The 18,434-nt window shown below is 33.0% G+C and overlaps 2 protein-coding genes across 2 annotated transcripts; one reads left to right on the forward strand and one right to left on the reverse strand.

Annotated features, from left to right (window-relative positions):
• Positions 1-6,950: 6,950 nt before the first annotated feature.
• Positions 6,951-9,779, reverse strand: LOC130947852 (uncharacterized). Its single transcript, XM_057876570.1, has 6 exons — positions 9,540-9,779; positions 9,381-9,455; positions 8,672-8,760; positions 7,611-7,695; positions 7,446-7,527; positions 6,951-7,262 (listed from the first exon to the last, which is right to left on the reverse strand). The coding sequence occupies exons 1-6, from the start codon at positions 9,729-9,731 to the stop codon at positions 7,171-7,173; spliced, it is 615 nt and encodes a 204-aa protein (XP_057732553.1). The 5' UTR covers positions 9,732-9,779; the 3' UTR covers positions 6,951-7,170.
• A 7,964-nt stretch (positions 9,780-17,743) lies between these two features.
• LOC130949764 (uncharacterized) lies at positions 17,744-18,208 on the forward strand. The gene is made up of 2 exons (XM_057878402.1): positions 17,744-17,801; positions 17,898-18,208. Exons 1-2 carry the CDS (start codon positions 17,744-17,746, stop codon positions 18,206-18,208), a joined length of 369 nt encoding a protein of 122 aa, XP_057734385.1.
• The last annotated feature ends 226 nt before the right edge of the window (positions 18,209-18,434 follow it).

Raw genomic sequence — 18,434 nt, forward strand, 5'->3', positions numbered from 1 at the left:
AGTATTATTCTTTTAAATTTTGTGAAAGACTTGAGAACGGTGAGAGAATGTTATTTAATCAGTATAAATAAAATTTAAATAAACTACTTAAAAAGGGTACTAAATGAGTTAAATGTATCAATTATATAAATATCATTGGAAATAATCTTAAATTATAATTTTTCATGTGATTATCATCACTTAATTAAACGATCATTTATAAATTTTTACTTTTGAAAATACTACGTTCTAGATGTTCAATCCTATCATGAAGAGAAGGAAATATATTACAAATTTCGTATTACTTGGACTAAATTTTAAAATTAAATTAGATTTACTAAATTTATTTAAAATTTTTATTATTAAAATTTTTTTTCTTTCTATGTCAAGTTAATAGCATTTTTTTATATGACTTTCTTTGTACTTGTTAAAAAGATAAGAGAGAATAGTAGATAAAAGATTTGTATGTATCTAAATTGTGTGTAATGATCTAATATATAAAAATATTTATAGATGCTAAAAAAATTAAAATAATAAAAACATAATTCTATAATAAATATATAGCTAGATATGCTATTTTAGAAAATAGTTGCATGTATTTAGATAGATTACATGCAGATAGGTTGTATTTAGATAGTTTGCATTGAATAAATTGATTATCCCTTGTTTCTTTCTTGATTTAGCATCAGAACATGTTATTGTTTAAGTGTGGGGAGATTGATAAACCCCAATTTTATGATTTATTTTGTATTGTATTTGGTGGATTTTGTCAACTTTTCTCCCATTTATCCACTAAAATAGCATGATTTTGTAATTCTCTCTAATTTGTGCTTAATGATTGAAAAAATGCTTTTAGACTTTTAACATGCTAAATTTAATTCACTTTTCTCCCATTTGATGCTTTGATATGTTTGTTGAGTGATCTCAGGGTTTATAAGGCAAGGATTGGATGGAAGAAGTGAAGAAAAAGCATGCAAAGTGGAGAACTCATAAAGAAATGAGCATTTGGAGGATTCATGGTGACGCGTACGCATGATAAGGACATCTACTAGGCGACGCATATGTGTGACAAACGGCATGTGACCAACTTAAAGGCAGTAAGCTATGGGTGATTTCTGAGCCATCCAGATCCAAATCCAACTCATTTCTGAAGCGTTTAGAGGTTGAATTCAAGATGGATAAAGGGGAGGGCAATTAGGAGTGGAATATATAATAACATGCTTTAGGATATATTCTAGAGAGATGAGCTCTCTATTCTCTCTAGAATTAGGGTAGATTAGGTTAGATCTCTCTTAGGTTTATATTTAATTGTTGTTTTAATTTAGTTTTCTTGCAATTTATTATTCTTGCATCTTGGTTCTTTTAGTTTTATTTGTTATTCCCTTTATTTTGCTGCCTTTATATTCATGAACTCTTTGTTAATTTTAGTTTCATTTAACGTAATTTATGTTTTTATCTTTCTTATTGTTTAATTGAATTGTTATTGTTGATTTCTTGTAATTGGTAGTTGTTAGATTTTATTGACTAAATCCCCATTTTGGTCTTGAGATTCACGCGATTATTCATTTTGGTCCCCGAAATTTAAAATTACCTATATTGGTCCTCCAGATTCAAGTTCAGGCACCAATGTGGTCCCTCGACTATTTTCGGCGATGATAAGACAAACGAAGTGTTAAGATGACACCATCCCTACTACGCTGGACGTTGCGACGGCTAGTTGACGTGGCGAGAGTTGTATTTGTATCCAATTTAGTCCCTGAAACCCTAATTATCTTATTATTTATCTGAGTTATAATGACAAAATTTTAACAAGGGGGGACTAAATTGGATATAAATACAACCCTCGCCACATCAACTAGCCGTTATAGTGTCCAACGTGACAGGAAGGCTGTCATCTCAGCACTCCATTTGCCTAATTATCACCGGAAAGAGTCGAGGGACCATATTGGTGCCCAAACTTGAATCTAGAGGACCAGTATAGGTAATTTTAAATTTAGGGGACCAAAATGAGTAATCGCGTGAATCTCAAGGACCAAAATGTGCATTTAGTCGATTTTATTATTGTTGCAATTTTAATATGCTTTTCTTTCATGCCTTCCAAGTGTTTGATAAAATGCTTGGTTGGATTTTAGTGTATATTTTTGTGTTTTTGGCTTGAATTGGTAACTTGAGTAACCTTGAGTTACTAATGTCCAAGTGATTGATAATTTATTTCCATTAACTCTAGCCTTTCACTAAATCAATTATTGAGGTAGCTAGGACTTATGGACTAGGATCCATTAAGCTCAGTTGACTTTCCTCGGATTTTGGGGATGACAAAGTGGAAGTGATCCTTGTAATTATCATGTTGTGGTTAGTAATAAGGATATTGAACCTTAACCATTAACCCTTGCCAAGACCTTTTTACCGTTTGAGTTTCCTTTACTTTCTTGCAATTTACATTTCTTGTCCCTTATTTCAAAACCTCAAAATATACCTCATAACTAATAACATACACACTTCCCTGTAATTCCTTGAGAGACGACCCGAGATTTAAATACTTCGGTTTATTTTTATTGGGATTTGTACTTGTGACAAACAAATTAAACTTTGATTGAGGATTAATTGTTAGTTTGGAACTATACTTGCAATGAAATTATTTTGTGAAAATTCTTAACCGACATTTATCCCACATCAGCACCGCCAGAACTTGAGGAGTTTATGGCGCACCAGTCTTGTTACAAAAGAAGCACGCTAGTTCGTTGAGACTATGCATCGACTATCGAGCACTTAACAAGGTAACCATCAAGAACAAATACCTTATTCCTTTGATAACCGATTTATTTGATCAACTTGGTAGAGCCAAGTGATTTTCAAAATTGGATTTGAGGTAAGGATATCACCAAGTGAGAATTGCTAATGGTGATGAGTCTAAGACCACGTGTGTCATGAGGTATGGATCGTATGAGTAGTTGGTGATGCCTTTTGACTTGACCAATGCTTCTGCAACTTTCTGTACCTTGATGAATGAAATCTTTCGACCTTACCTTGATCAGTTTGTAGTTGTCTACTTGGATAATATTGTTGTCTATAGCAATACTTTGGAAGAACATGTAGAATACTTACGAACCGTGTTTAACATCTTGCGAGAGAATAACCTATATGTGAAGAAGGAAAAGTGTTCTTTTGCAAGGGACAACCACTTGGCACATATCATTAAAGATGAAACTCTCTGTATGGATCAAGGAAAGGTGAAGGCTATCAAAGAATGGGAGCCGCCAAATAAGATATCTGAATTGAGCTCATTCCTTGGGTTGGCTAATTACTATCGGAGGTTTATTAAGGGATACTCTGCCAAGGCTGCACCATTAACTAATCTTCTCAAGAAGAATCACTCTTGGAAATGGTCAAAGGAGTATCAAAAAGTCTTTGATGAGTTGAAGGCTGCAATCACATAAGGACCAGTACTAGCCCTACCTGACTACTCAAAGATATTTGAAGTCCACACTGATGCTTCTAACTACACTATTGGAGGGATTCTGATGCAAGAAGGACATCCGATTGCCTTTAAGAGTCGCAAGTTGAATGATACAGAGAGGCGATACACCGTCCAAGAGAAGGAAATGACCACGGTAGTGCATTGTCTGAGAACTTGGCGTCACTACTTGCTTGGTTCACACTTCATCGTCAAGACAGACAATGTAGCTACAAGCTACTTCCAAACACAGAAGAAGTTAAGCCCCAAACAAGTTAGGTGGCAAGATTTCTTAACTGAGTTTGATTTCAAATTTGAATACAAGTCGGACAAGACTAATGTGGTAGCAAATGCGCTGAGCCACAAGGCTGAGTTGGCAACTATTTCTATGGTCGAATGAGATATTGTGTATACCATCAAAGAAGGGTTGCATCATGATCCATTAGCCAAGAAGTTGGTAGAGTTGGCTAGAGAAGGTAAAACCAAAATATTTTGGCTAGAAGATAACCTTCTCTACACCAAAGGAAGAAGACTATACGTCCCTAAATGGAAAAATCTAAGAAGAAAATTAGTGAGAGAATGCCACGACGCCAAGTGGATTAGTCACCAAGGTCAGCGAAGGACCTTGACACTCATTGAATTTTCCTATTATTGGCCTCAAATAAGGTATGAAGTGGAGAATTATTTGAAGACTTGTCTTGTGTGCCAACAAGATAAGATTGAAAACAAAACACCAAGTGGGTTGTTGGGACCTTTGCCTCCATCAGAGCGACCATGGAAAAATGTCTCTCTAGATTTAATCTCTGCCTTACCGAAGTCCGAGGGGTTTGGATCTATTTTTGTGGTAGTGGATCAATTTTCGAAATATGCTACATTTATACCTGCCCCTACTGACTCCACTGCAGAGGAAGTAGTACAACTATTCTTCAAGAATGCGGTGAAGTACTGGGGATTGTCTAAGAGCATTATCAGTGATCGAGAACCACGCTTCACAAGACGACTATGGACAGAGCTGTTCAAACTCATTGGGTCGGAGCTTCATTTTTCAACTAGCTTCCATCCTCAAACCGATGGACAGAGTGAGAGTTTAATTAATTTTTAATAATTTTCTATTTTGAATTAAAAAAGAAAATGGATTTGCAACAGCAGCAGTTACGTATACCACAACCCCCTTTCTCCGCATGTGATTTCACTTTTTCAGAGTCTTCTTGTCGCCCAGTCTCTTCCCTTTTCACCAGTCCGTTGCCGCCAGGAACACCAGCTGCCGCTGCCCTGCTCACTGTGGACGTCTGAGCACCCCCTTCGCGCACAAAGAGTGATTCACGTAGCCCCCAATGTGGCGGTCGTGCAGCCCCCGGCAGCCGGCGTCCCTCGCGCACATTGTGTCTCTCGCGCAGCCCACCAACGCACCGGCCGTGCAGGCCCCACCGCACGCCGCCACCTCCCGTTGCCCTGTTCGTGGGCCGCCGTTCCTTCCACCTATTCGACTCCTCTTCCATCTTTGGCCGCTACGCATCCGAGTTCAAAGCTCACGGAGCAGATTCGCAACCTCACCTAGCCAAAGTTGTCATTGCGTGGTTGCTCTGTCGCCTGATCTCCACCCCTATCTCCATGCGTCGACGTCAACTCTCTCTACCTCACAAATGTGTTGAATATTTAATTCACTAAGTACGTAGATGATTATTTTAATTCTTAATTGGATGATTATTTTGTTTGATTCAGTTTAAGTATATATAATTAATAAATACTGAATGGTCATTTTACTAAATAACTGGATGATTATTTTGATAATTACATGAATGGTTGTTTGATGACGATCCCGCAACAATGATGGAAGAGAATTAATAGGCACGGGGATGCAACAAGAGCTAGGTGTCGATGGGGGAGGATTAATAGGCACGGGATGCAACAAGAACTGAGTGTCATCGTGATACAAATAGAGGCCATTAGAAAGGAGCAACGAAAATTGGATCTGGGAACCTAATGGACTCGATGGAATCATCAGAGCCCAACACAAGGGTCAGGAAGCCACCCTTATGACGAGAGACTACCACATGTGAAGAGATTGCGTAGCAGGGAAATAATTCAGTAGGCGGCACGAGAAGAAGTTTGTTACATTAGAACAGAGTAAGATGCGTAGAAATGAGGAATGCATGATGCACGCTCGGTAATTGAGAGGAGTCAATTCCCTACTCGGAAGGGAATCATTCTGCTATCCATATATTGATTCATTCTTCATATTCATACACTTACACGTTCTGCATAATATTACTCCTTACTATTGCTATCCTTTTGCCTGTGATCGTTATACTTTGTTGAGAGTTATTGTAGCAAGCTCTGCAGATCGCATATGGTCAAAATTTTGATCTAATCCGCACTAAACTCATCGGATCTGATCTAATATCCGCAGTTTTTATATTCGGACCGATCTAATCCACCTAAAAATTCAAAAATTAAGAAAAGTTCAAACAAAACCAACCAAAATTTAAGAAAATGATTCCAAAAATTCAAAAATTAAGAAAAGCATATATAATTCAAATAAAACCATACCAAAATATAAGGAAAAGATCCCAAAAATTCAAAAATTAAGAAAAACATAAAAAAATTTAAATAGAAGTATAGAATCATACCCAAAAAAAAAAAAATCAAACAAATTCTCTTCCTCCATACCAAGAAACAAAACCATAATTCAAACAATAGTATAGAAGATTGAAAACCCAAAATTTTCTAATAGTACCAAGAAAATTTAATCTAACCTAATAGTTTCTAAATTTAAAAGAAAAAAATAACCATCCAGAACCTAAACAGAAGAATAAGCAGAATCAAAAGCTAAACGAAAAAGCAGCAACAGAAGCCAGCACACTGGAACAGAGACGATGAACATTGGAATAGAAGAAGCAGCCAAAACAGTTTCAGAATCTAGAACAGTGACAATAAACCTTGAGGAATACTGGAACAGAGACAATGAAGAGGAGATCGGTGAAACGGAGGAAGCGAGCGATAGGAAGCAAGGAGCGTGACCGAGGAAGAGACAAGAGCAACGAGAAAGAGGAGTGCAACCAAGGAACGTCAGTGGCGAGAAACCTCCGGTGTGGCACTGCAGAGCATGAACGAGAATAATGGTGGTGTTGGGTGACGGCGAGACGGTGACTTGGAGGGGGAGTTAGATGAGATTGGGACTGAGGTAATTTGGGGGTGACCGCCGAAACGAAGAAGGGGATTTAGGGTTTATTAGCTAGGTTATATTTAGCTATATATATTATTTATTTATTTATTGCGGATATGCGGATTTGATCCGCGGGTATTCATCTCAAATCCACTATCCGATCCTTCAGGCTTCAGTATATGGATCGGATCGGATCCAATGGCTCTACGGAGGGATCTTATCTGTAATTTTTGGATCGAATCCGGATAAAATATTGCAGATCTACGAATCGAATCCGATCCATGTTCACCCTAGCTCTACCACATTATGTTGATAAAAAAATGCCTCGGCAATATGTTAAACCAATTGGTATACTATAAAAATGAGACTTCATAAGTTTAGGTCCTTAAAAACAGAACAAAAAAGGGGGAGAATATTGCCCTGCTCTCCTGCTACTTACAATGTTAAAACAATTGGTAACATAGAGTGCAAACTAGGGCTCTTGTATGGTTACCAAGAATTACCCGAATATAACTTACCACTATAACAAGAAAACTTGTTAGAAGATTTCTACAGGACCTTAGTATTCTTGTCAGCTTGCAACCTTTGCAACCTTTCTGTTCTCAATTTGGCCTGTTAATGGGCACTGCATCTCTGTCCAACTTACTGGAACCATACATGCCCCTAAATAAAAAACAAAGAAAGTATAACAAGGCACACATGGATTTCATAAATCATAAGGCATTAAATCAATAAATATATACAGAAACAGGTAGTCACATACTCCATTCACATAAACTAAAGAGAACCAGAAACAAATGAGGACAACCATGTAGCTGTAAACCCATAAAATGAGCACAAACTCACCAGCAATGCTTTCTGCAGAAACAACACCAAGTTCATTCTTTGCAGTTGAAAGAAAGTATGCACGTGAATCCCCAAGCGAAAGCTGATTTGCAATTAAGTGGATATTCAATTAAGAACCAATTGATTCAAGGGAAATTTGGAATTTAAGATAATCAAACCTCTTACCACAAGAGCCTTAACAATGTCACCAGGATGAAAAGAGAGATGCATATCTACTTTATCAATTTCAGTTGCTCTAACATCTTGCTGCCTGTCAAAACAAGAATTATGAATACTTGACATTTCATACACCGAGACACAAAACATGATTATCGGAGCTCATCAGTTCAAACATGAGATGCATGATAAAGAGATGGTTATAAACATTAAATGTTAATACACCAAAAGGTGGAGCTGTGTAAGCATATGACATTTATTCCAACAACCATTCCTCCAACTCACTTATTCTTTTTCTTTCATGTAATTGCAAAAGTACCTCCAAAGTCAGACGACAAATTAGAAAATAGAGGAAAAAGAAGAACTGCAGTCCAGTATTCCTCTTTAGAATGGTAATTCAATAAACCAAAGGTTCTAGAAAACATAATAGAAAATTGTTTAAAATCAAACTCCATGTATGCATTTTTAATGTAAGATACATAAAAATTGGCAACTATTAGATCAGCTGAGTGCCAACTCCCAAACCCAAAAGAATAGCATGACTATCATCCACTTGTTTGTTTATTTATTTATTTTTCAAAAAAAAAAAAAGGACAGTATCATACTGATGAATGGGCAATCAATTAAGCATTACCTTGACCTTTACTTGATGTCAAGTAAAGAAGGTGACCTAAATCCAGGTTCCTCATCTTACAGCCAACCAAAGCCAACAATACAAACAGTAACCAAATGGAGGTCTGAGTGCTAAGGCAGCCTATCTACATTACAGTGAAGACACGTACGTGCCATATATAGATAGAGAATAAAAGATAAGGAGTTTATGGGAAATGTTGCTTCAATGTAAGCTGCCTGACATTTCACAAAGTAAATAAATTCCAAGGTAGCTATTTTCTCTTAACATTTCAGTTTGATGCACCGATAGCCACCCAATCAAAACTCTCTTTTGGATGAGCATTTAAAATAGTGGTTTGAAAAGTAGTTATTTTGCTAATGTTGCAATTTGTGAATACTTCTAAAATTGTGATGCTATCGTTTTGGGAAACAAATTAGAATAGTTGCATGGGGTGTACCTTATGATGCCGGTAAATTTTTCCCGAACCGACTTTGGACCAACGCACATAATATCAGCCGATGCCGTCTTAGCCATCACTTCAGTGATCTATAATGCCCCAAATAAAGTGTCAAGTCAGTCATGATAAACATTTTAATAATTACTAAAAACAAAACGTAAAGGAATAGTTGCCAAAAAAAATGGAAAAAGATCCTCTAAAGTGACAATGTTAAGAAAGTGGTAAAGTGATGCTTTAATCACCTTTGAATTTGTAACATTTATTATCTGTGAGTCCCACTATCTTGATTCAATGGTGATTAATGGTATACTTTTTTCTCTAAATTGAACAACTTTAGAAGAGCCAGATCCAAAAAAAAAATGGCCAATTTGATTTAAAACATAAAACATCCCTCTTTTGAATGATCATTTATACCATCAATGTAAAGTAGTTACTTTTGGCAATACATAATTAGATGCATGACTTCTTTACGCTAACTGTGCAGGAAAACTAGTTTCCTCACAATTATACCAAACATCCATAAAAACTATGTATCGAAATTAAATTCAAATATGAGTATTACCAAGTCAGGTGAAAGTCAATTAAATTTTCCCAATGCATATAAGCAGGTATATGGCATAATATATAATCAAATGGCAACATGAACTTTAAATATTAATAATGAAACTACACCAAAATATTAGAGAAGAATATTTTAGCTGTAGATTACCCGTGCAATGACAATAGAGCCAGGCTGGGGAACAGGTCCATGGGCCTTGTGACCCGTTACTTCAACTGTTGGTCGCTGAAAATTAACAAGAGTTTAATTAACCTTTGGAAAATTAACGAACAGAAGCAGTTAAATTGGGGAAAAGAAAAAACCCTAGACCTGGTCAGAGGAATCAGGGGAGGGAGATAAGGTGCGGCGGAAACCGGTGAGGGAGGCGTAAACGGTTTCGTTGTGAAGCGCAGCGTATGCGCCTCTCCCTGGTTTGATGTCAGAGACTCTTCCAAGAACTTCGCCCGGTGTCACCAACACCGCCTCTTGTTGCTTTTCATCTTCTTCCATTGCCATTACCATTGCCACTCTCGGTCGCTTTTAGTCTCAGCTGCTTGCCAATATTTCAAACCAACCTGTCGCAGTTTAGAAAATTTACACACTGCGTTAATAAGTGGACCATTTTGGAAGGCCCAGCCCAGTTATGCTTATGGAATCTTTTTGGGCTTAATTGTTTATCTAAATTCAGTATTTATTCACGAGTTAGCTACCCATATCAGTATTCGAAATATTCAGGCCCATCTTAAAGGATGGTTCAAGAAAAATGCGATAAAAATAATTAATATGTATTATATTATTACTTTTTTATAAATAACAAAAAAATCTGTTGTATTTATCAAATAATTTATTCATTTAATCCGAAATTTTGTGACAATATTTAAATAAATATTTAAAAGATACAAAAAATAAATTCACAACAAAATTTAATTTCTATATTTTTTATTTTTCAAAAATATTTGGTCATTCAAAATAAAAAATTTTTAAAAAATTCACTTAACATAAAATGGTCAAATTTTGAGGATGAAAAATTTTTATTTTTTTAACAATGTTTGTAAAAGATTGCATCAAAATATGATCTCTAAAGTCTTTTTTAGAATATATATTTAATATCTAACTTTCTTGTTGTGTTTGTAAATCTTTCAGGAGCTCATTTGTTGTTAACATCTTCTTAGGTTATTTTTATTAGTGTAAACTTTGGGTACTATTTTAATAGTTTACTCTTTATTCATTGTACCAAAATAAGAGTGAAGTACCAACTCAGTTCCGGTCCATTTTTTCAAATAACAACACAATCTCTCATGATAAAAACGACCCACTTTAGTGTCTACCCTCTACTTGTGACACAATGCAATTCATGTGGGTGTTTTTTCATCAACTCTGAATGAAAAAATACTGACGTGTCACATTAACCTTGTGTGCTGGCATATCTCGTTGCTAAAGTGGATGTTTATTGCATACATGGACAATATAAAATAATTAAGGGTTTAGTTGTCTTGATCCACATCCACCAAAAAACGTCGACGTTTCAGTGGGATACCACATTTCATACATTGTTCACATTTGGGGTTTTCATAAAACCCCTTCACTCACCAATTAGAATTATTAAAAAAATTCTAGGAGAGAACATTTTTCATTGTGGAGACCATTGTTGACCTTGAAAAACTGGAGGCTTTTGTTGACGTTACTGCTAACGAGTGTGCTAAGACCTTGGATCTTTCACTACTCCTAATCTTAGGAGTTGAGGAAGTAGAATTGTAATACCTACTGTGAATGTCAATAACTTTGAGTTGAAGCCCCAATGGTCTTGGCAACGGCGCCAATGTTCCAAGGATTACCTAAAACGTTGATTTGGGCTTGAACGTGAGATTCAGGTCCCTTGATGAGGCAGCGTCTGACCTCTTCAGTGCCAAGGTGCCGCCTGTCTGAGTTCCTCATGAGGAGGTGGGGGTGACACCTGCAAGAGACTGCGATACTTAAGTTAGTAAGGTATTTAAGCTGGCTTTTAGAAGATTAGAACGTGTTTTATACTTGGGGGTGTCCGTATATTTATAGTAGGATAGATAACCACCTTTGTTGGAATAGTTCTATCTTTTCTGATAGATAAGCGTTTCCTTTATCTTGAAAGTTTATTGAGATTTATCTTCTAGATGGGATAGAGATAATAGAAAAGTTTTAAGGAGTCAATTACTTGTTTAATCAAGTAGAACTGGACCTTTATGACATTGTCTGACCTCTTTAAGAGGTCGGACTTATCGTGAAGGGCCACCTTATTAATGGGCCTTTTGTCTTTTTAGGCTTGGCTTTTATCTATTGAGTCAGGGTACGAACAGATGTTATTAACAAATAAGAGAAAGAGGCCCAAGAGAAAGTCAATCCTCTGGAGGAACATGTGATCACAACCTCTCAAAAATAATTAATTCAAACCAGTTTTAAGACCTGTGCCAAACACGGGGACATAACATCAACGACCTTATACCATGAATCAAAAGAGGATGATGTGATGAAAGTAACCAATACAATGATCACAACTAGGAAATACGAATTTAAGAAAATTTGGTCAAAACAACACTTTGGAAGCAAGACATAATATCAGTTTATACTGTTCTTGTTCTTATATTTAAACTATGGTCAATTATTTTATTTTTTATATTTTAAACTTTACATTTTAATTGGTGAACTCTAAATTTGATATGATTAAGCTAACCACAGTAAATATTAATCATATAGTAATTTTTTTATTTTATTATATGCAATTCATCACTTATATTTTATAAATATTATGATTATTGGTGCACTCTAAAAATATGCTAATTTAAATATTAAGGTCAATTAACCTATAAATTATGTTCATTTTACATGAGAGATCAATATATATGAAAATGACATAAGTTTGATCTCATACGAATATGAATAAAAAATTAAAAAGAAATTATTGAAATGAAGAACATAACTAATAACTATTAATCATTTGTGATAATAAATCATTTTATGTGATACACTGGTGCATTTTACAATTAGAATTCTAGATGCTGTGGTTAGATCAATGACATTCAAAAGATTATAAACTTAAATTTTATCAATTTCTTCATGAGTTAGAGTTTTTTTTTTCATATTTTGGCAGTAAAAAGTAATGCAAATTTCAATTCTAATAAGAATTTAATTTTTAGGATTCAATTTAAATCAAATTCGACCAAAAATGGTCTAATTTCCAATTCTATTCTTATGAGTTATGATATTACCAAAATTATTCTTACTAAAAAGGATTAGTGGCGATAATAAAAAGACAATAATTATTTCAAACACACTCTACATATTCTATTTCAATTCTATTGTTTTGATTCCTAATCAAAGAATTCTCTCTAGAATTAATTCAATTCTCTCAAACATTCTATTTAACTCTAACTTATTAAAAATTTTGTAACACACTCAAACTTAATTTTATTCTTTAAACATTGTTGTTTAACATACTCTTCTTTCTAGTCACTTGGTAACTTGGAACTAAAGGACAAAATTTACGGAATATAAAATTATACACAAACTTAACAAAAAAAATCCCTAATGCCGTATCTCTCAAGTGATGTCTCCATTCTAATTATATCAATGATAAATGCACTAATTGCTTCTGTAAAATCAAGTCATCATAAAAAAAATTAAGCATTAGCGTGTATCTCTAAAAATACAAAAAAATAAATGTAAGAAGGAGAAGAAAGAAACAAAAAGAAAGAACAAACTTGTAATATTTACCTAAGGCTCATTAGAAGCATCATGTGGACTTTAATCTGCCAGTTCTTTGGCCTCCGAGTTCTTTGGATAAAAAAGCACATATTGTTATGAAGTCATTAGATTTACCAACTAAAGATCATCCTTTGTAACTAGCAACTAAACCATGAAACTAACCAAAAAATATTTTCTGTAGAATTTATAATTTTCTTTGGCCACTTAAACAATATTTTCAAAGGCCATAACTCCAAACCATAAACAAAGTGAACAGTGTAGGAAGTACTTTCATCAAACGTGTCTTGCAAGATGAGGCTCATTACCAATTAAGTCTCAACCTGACAAAGTCGGGTCATTAATCACATTAGTCATTTGAAACCAATAAAAACAACAATAAATAAACAACCTGATATTTAAGAAGTTCAAAAAGGAAAAAAAATTGAATGCGACCATGAGAATTGAAAATTGCATCAGTCACAATAGCAATTAGCAACGTTCAATGTAGATGGGATGAAAAGAGACCTTAGGTGAATAACATAATTCAACTATTTTAAACTCTATATCACCTCACTTACCTTATTATCAGTATAGACATATGATATATGTAAGTAACATACAATCAGATTACAATTCTCTTTTATGCATAAAACAAGCATTATAAAAGAATAGGTGCACCAAAGACAAAACTGCATCAAAAGTTCCTAATCAAATTTTTCTTGTTTTGACTTTGTGACAACTCAGTTCTTACTTTAAACAGAATTAATTGTAAAATAGAAGTTTTGGTTATTAATTAGACTTGGCGTATGATTAGAGGGGAAAAATATCTTGATATATCTCTCATATCTTCAGTCAACACATATTAAAATTTTATATGTGAACTACCATAAATAAGAAATTAGATGAAATCAATAACTTTGATGGACACAATCAGAAGCAAAAAGAATTATTAGGGGTAGATGTGGCATAATAAGCACGAATTAAAGAAGGCATAATGAATTTTCTAATTATATATATGAAATCCAAAATAAAATAAAATAAATACTTGTGTATCATAGCCAAAAAGCATGCCACCAATTTAAGCAGTTCCATCATCAAAGAGACAGAATAATTAAAGTACTTACCTAATGAAGTAATGATGAACAAATGCAAATTCAATAGATCATGCCTCTTAAATAAAAAATATATATATCAACTAAAATCTAAAAGAATAGCAAAGGTTTTGAAATTATTTCAAGATTAGACTCTTCCAAATGAAAATATTGCATGATTTCTTTTTCGTATGAATAAAAAATGCAGCAAAAATTTTTGAATTGACAAATGAACCAATAGAAGATGCACCTAATAGGCAAAAAAGATTAAAAACAATCAATTCCATCATCTTAACTTCAACTAGTGAAAAAATAAACAATGAAACAAAATAGTAGTCACATTGTGGCGTTTCAAGTTCTGAGTTCAATTATTGCAACAACATCATCAGTTACAAAGTATTTTTTTTATATTTACTGTTGCTTTTTCTTTGTAATCCACTAAATCAGGTGGCGGTGTTTACTTTTTCTTTTCATTTGAATACTCATATTCCTATAGAAGTCATATACACGTGAATGTTCAATTTCTTTACATTCTTTACCTCAGTGCTGTCATAGTTTGGGTCATTGGAATCAAAAGTAAATCTGTATAAAGTAATCCACCCCAGGTACTTCTCCTTTGAGCACAACCTGCACAATGATAGTATTAGTCTAAAAGAGTTATTCTTTTATTATTAAAATGATCCACTTGATAAACTATATGAACAATTTAACTATTTAAGACATATAAGACATAATTAACATTTAAACTGTTTTGAAATATAATTTACCAAGATATAATTATTCTATGGTATGTATATAGATTTAGAATACATGTTTAATGCATTTGTCAACTATGATGAATAGGTATGATATGGAGTTTAACCCACTAAATAATGATCCTTTCAAAGTTCTCCCAAAAAGAATAGAAAACAGACTAAATGATACAAAGGGTTCATTTCTTAAACCAACTGCTGTTGCTTTACTTGATCCCTATACATGAGAAAACTATAATTAGATTCGCAAAAAAGTTTACTTGGAACGTGAAGAAATTATGATATTTACATCAATTACAAATAACACCTTATTTGGAGCTCCTAAATACTCAGCATAATTTTCAACCTCTAATGCATATCCTAAATCTCTAACCTAATAAATAAAGAGTATACTAGTCACCAAAATTACTACTAAGAGTCAATCTGTTAAAAAATATATATTTTATAGCCAGTATTGAAGCAAATTCATAGAAATTACAAATTATAGTATTAGCATATATAACACTTGCACCGAAGACAAGCTTAAGAGAATTAAACAATTTCATTATCTATCTTCCTAAAGCAATACTTCATTTCTTTGATAAATGAACAAAAAATTTTTCACAAAATGCATAATTACGATTGCTACTATAAGCGTTTGCCAAATGATTCACATTATAACAAATAAGTATAGTTACCTATATTTTCAATTATAACAAATAACTATAGTTACCTATATTTCTTTTAATTTATCAAATAATTCACATTTTATAGTAAATTTTCACTTCTAGTTTTTGTATGATTTAGGTGGATAAGAATGAATGAATAAATTCTATCGAGTCATAATGTTCAAAAGAGACATTTTGTTTTTTACCAAGTCCCTAAATGAGTTTTCCAAGACAATTTTAATACTTTCAATGGCATCCTATAAAGCCTCGAATCTTGCCAAAAATGATTTTTCAAAGAAAAAGTATACCTACCAGAGGGTCCATTCTTCTTCCGTCTTGGCCGTTTCCAATTCGAAAGAAGACCTGCAGCTGAACTCAACATAGCTATTAAAATATATTTCCTTTTTCTTTACTCTGAAAAAGAAAAAAAATATTTAGCTTTGTAAAAAAAAATCAAATATAGAGAAATCTAGTCCAGTCCAAGAACATAAGTTCTTTTATCTCTGCTCTTTGCTTTGTTCGTTACTATAAACATCAAAACATGAAGTTTAATAAGAACATAAATACTTAGTTTATTAAGAATACATGTACATATTAGCAAGATGTGCCAAAAATAAAAGCTACCAGTTCAGGGATAAATAAGGCTACAGTTGGTGAGAGGAAGAGGAAGAGGAGGATTGGACATTCGTGAATGAGCTCCTTATGGGGCTCTTTTATCTCTTGAGTGCCAGTGCTGACGAGGAACCTTGTGGGTTTTTCGGCGAGCTTCCGCTCCTTCCACTGCTGACTAGTGGAGGTAAAAAAAGGCTTCATCTGTTTCGTCATGCTCCCATACCTGATTGAAAACCGAACAGCACCCAGTTTGCCGCCACCAGCTACGCTACCGTCATCAGCTGCGTGAAAACTAAGTCAATGAGGAGAGGAGAGGGGGAGGATTAAAGAAAAGAGGTAAGTTTTGAGAATAAATGGGAGTTAGGAGAGAAAAATGAATAAGAGAATTTGATTTTTTTTCTATGGTCAAATTTGAGCGGTTGAACTACCAGGTACTTTAATTAGGTGTTGAAACTTCCATCCATAACCAGCACGTGGTAAGACTTTGGGAACTTCTATCTTTCATAATTTCATCACATTTCATAATTGTTTAACATCCATTAAAAAAAAGCAAATGAAACTTTCATGAAAATAGATATTGTGACACGTAGAACTAAAAAACCGGATTTTAACGTATTAACTAAGCTTTACGAAAGTCAAATATAATTATGAATTTTTAGATAATTATGATATTTTAAAATATTATATTTACAATACTAAATTAATCATTATATATATCGATTAACTTATTTTTAATATATGTTTATATTTTAATATATATATTTTAAACAATTTAATCTCTTACATTTATATAATATCATTAATATTTCGTCTTTGAGTAGTTTTTTTTTATTAATGTTATCATAATATCTTTTTTTTTCTACTAAATGTCATGGTTATTAATTATATATATGTAGTAAGATGATCGAAAACTAACATATAATTGATAATTTAATAATATTTAACTATTAATTTTATATAAAAATATCTATAACAAATTATACAAAAAATAATAATTTTTTAACTAAATTAATATGTATTTATTATTTTATTACATTCAATTAGAATAAGTAATAAATTATCTATTTTATTATGCGCTTTATAAAATAATGAATTAAAGTAATTGATCATAATTGATTGATATAAATTATAATAAATTGTGTAATATTTAGATATCTAATTAAATCAATTAGTTGATATAATTAATTCATCGTAATGAATTGAATTTAATGAGTTAAAAAAAATAAATCAAGAAATATTCTTAAAAGTATGCCACGTCAACTTTATCATTAAGTGTAGAAATCCAATTTTTATATAATAAAATAGATAGATTTTAAAAGATTCACCAAAAAAGAGAATTTCGGTGCGGAGTACAAATCTATGATTCTATATTTTTAGAAAATTTGGTAAGTCAAAAATATTTTAGGAATGATGATCAAATTTTTGTCAGCAAGACATTAAAAAATTGGAATGTGAATATAGACATTAAATAGCATATCTCATTAAATAGCATATCTCATATTTTTTTATAAAATCTGTTCAAAATACATTTAATTAGTCAATTTTTATTATTTGACCCTAATAATTATTCTATCTATAAATACTGATTGCTATGTTCTTGGAAAGACCAAAACAAATAAAAATAAAACAACTTCCTTAAGAAATAGAACACTTGAAAAAAAGAGCTTTACTATTCTATCCGAATCAAACATTTTCCTGGCTCCTAATTATCAGAAATAATGGCAGTCACCGTCAAGATGATCAGCATATTCCTCTTCCTTTCCCTCGTTTCTCAATGTAATTTAGTCTTTTTTTTATTCTTTTTTCAAATCGTTATTCATTATATGTCAATATAAATTATTTTGGTCTAAAAAAATGTTTGATGATGATCAGGCCATTGCCAGTGCTCGTTGAATAACTTACAAATTGCACAACATAAGGATGGAATTTGGAGGCATGGAAAGCCAGAGTTTACTGTGACCATAACAAACAACTGTCGTTGTTCTCTACAGAATGTGATTCTAAATTGCAAAGATTTAGAGACCACTGCGGACTTAGGCACTACTATCCCAGACATTTTGAGTGTTAAGGGTGATCAGTGTATTGTTAATTCTGGTCGCCCTTTCAAAAATGCTCTCACCTTCACATATGCTTCCGACAGCCCATTTCCTTTCATTCCAGTTCACTCTGAAACTGTTTGTTAGTGTTATTATATACACATTTATATAGTTTGATGAAACATATGTACGCATAAATTATGCTGTTTCATCAACAACTACAAAAGGGAAAGAAAGAAAGACGTGTATTCATTATATTTTGTTCGAGATCAGAACAAAGTTTATTCAAATAGATGAAATAATAATAATAATGTCTATTTCTTATTGGTTTAGTAACTAGTTTACATTCTTCTACAATGTATGAAAAATTTCT

Source organism: Arachis stenosperma, chromosome 9 (assembly GCF_014773155.1).
Source record: "Arachis stenosperma cultivar V10309 chromosome 9, arast.V10309.gnm1.PFL2, whole genome shotgun sequence".
NCBI classification, from domain to species: Eukaryota; Viridiplantae; Streptophyta; class Magnoliopsida; order Fabales; family Fabaceae; genus Arachis; species Arachis stenosperma.

Coding starts and splice junctions, on each gene's coding strand:
- LOC130947852 (XM_057876570.1), bottom strand. CDS start 9,731: ATGGTAATGGCAATGGAAGAAGATGAAAAGCAACAAGAGGCGGTGTTG. Junction 7,528..7,610: donor ACATTGTTAAGGCTCTTGTG/GTAAGAGGTTTG, acceptor ATTGCAAATCAG/CTTTCGCTTGGGGATTCACG. Junction 7,263..7,445: donor TTCTGCAGAAAGCATTGCTG/GTGAGTTTGTGC, acceptor TTTTTTATTTAG/GGGCATGTATGGTTCCAGTA.
- LOC130949764 (XM_057878402.1), top strand. CDS start 17,744: ATGGCAGTCACCGTCAAGATGATCAGCATATTCCTCTTCCTTTCCCTC. Junction 17,802..17,897: donor CCTTTCCCTCGTTTCTCAAT/GTAATTTAGTCT, acceptor GATGATGATCAG/GCCATTGCCAGTGCTCGTTG.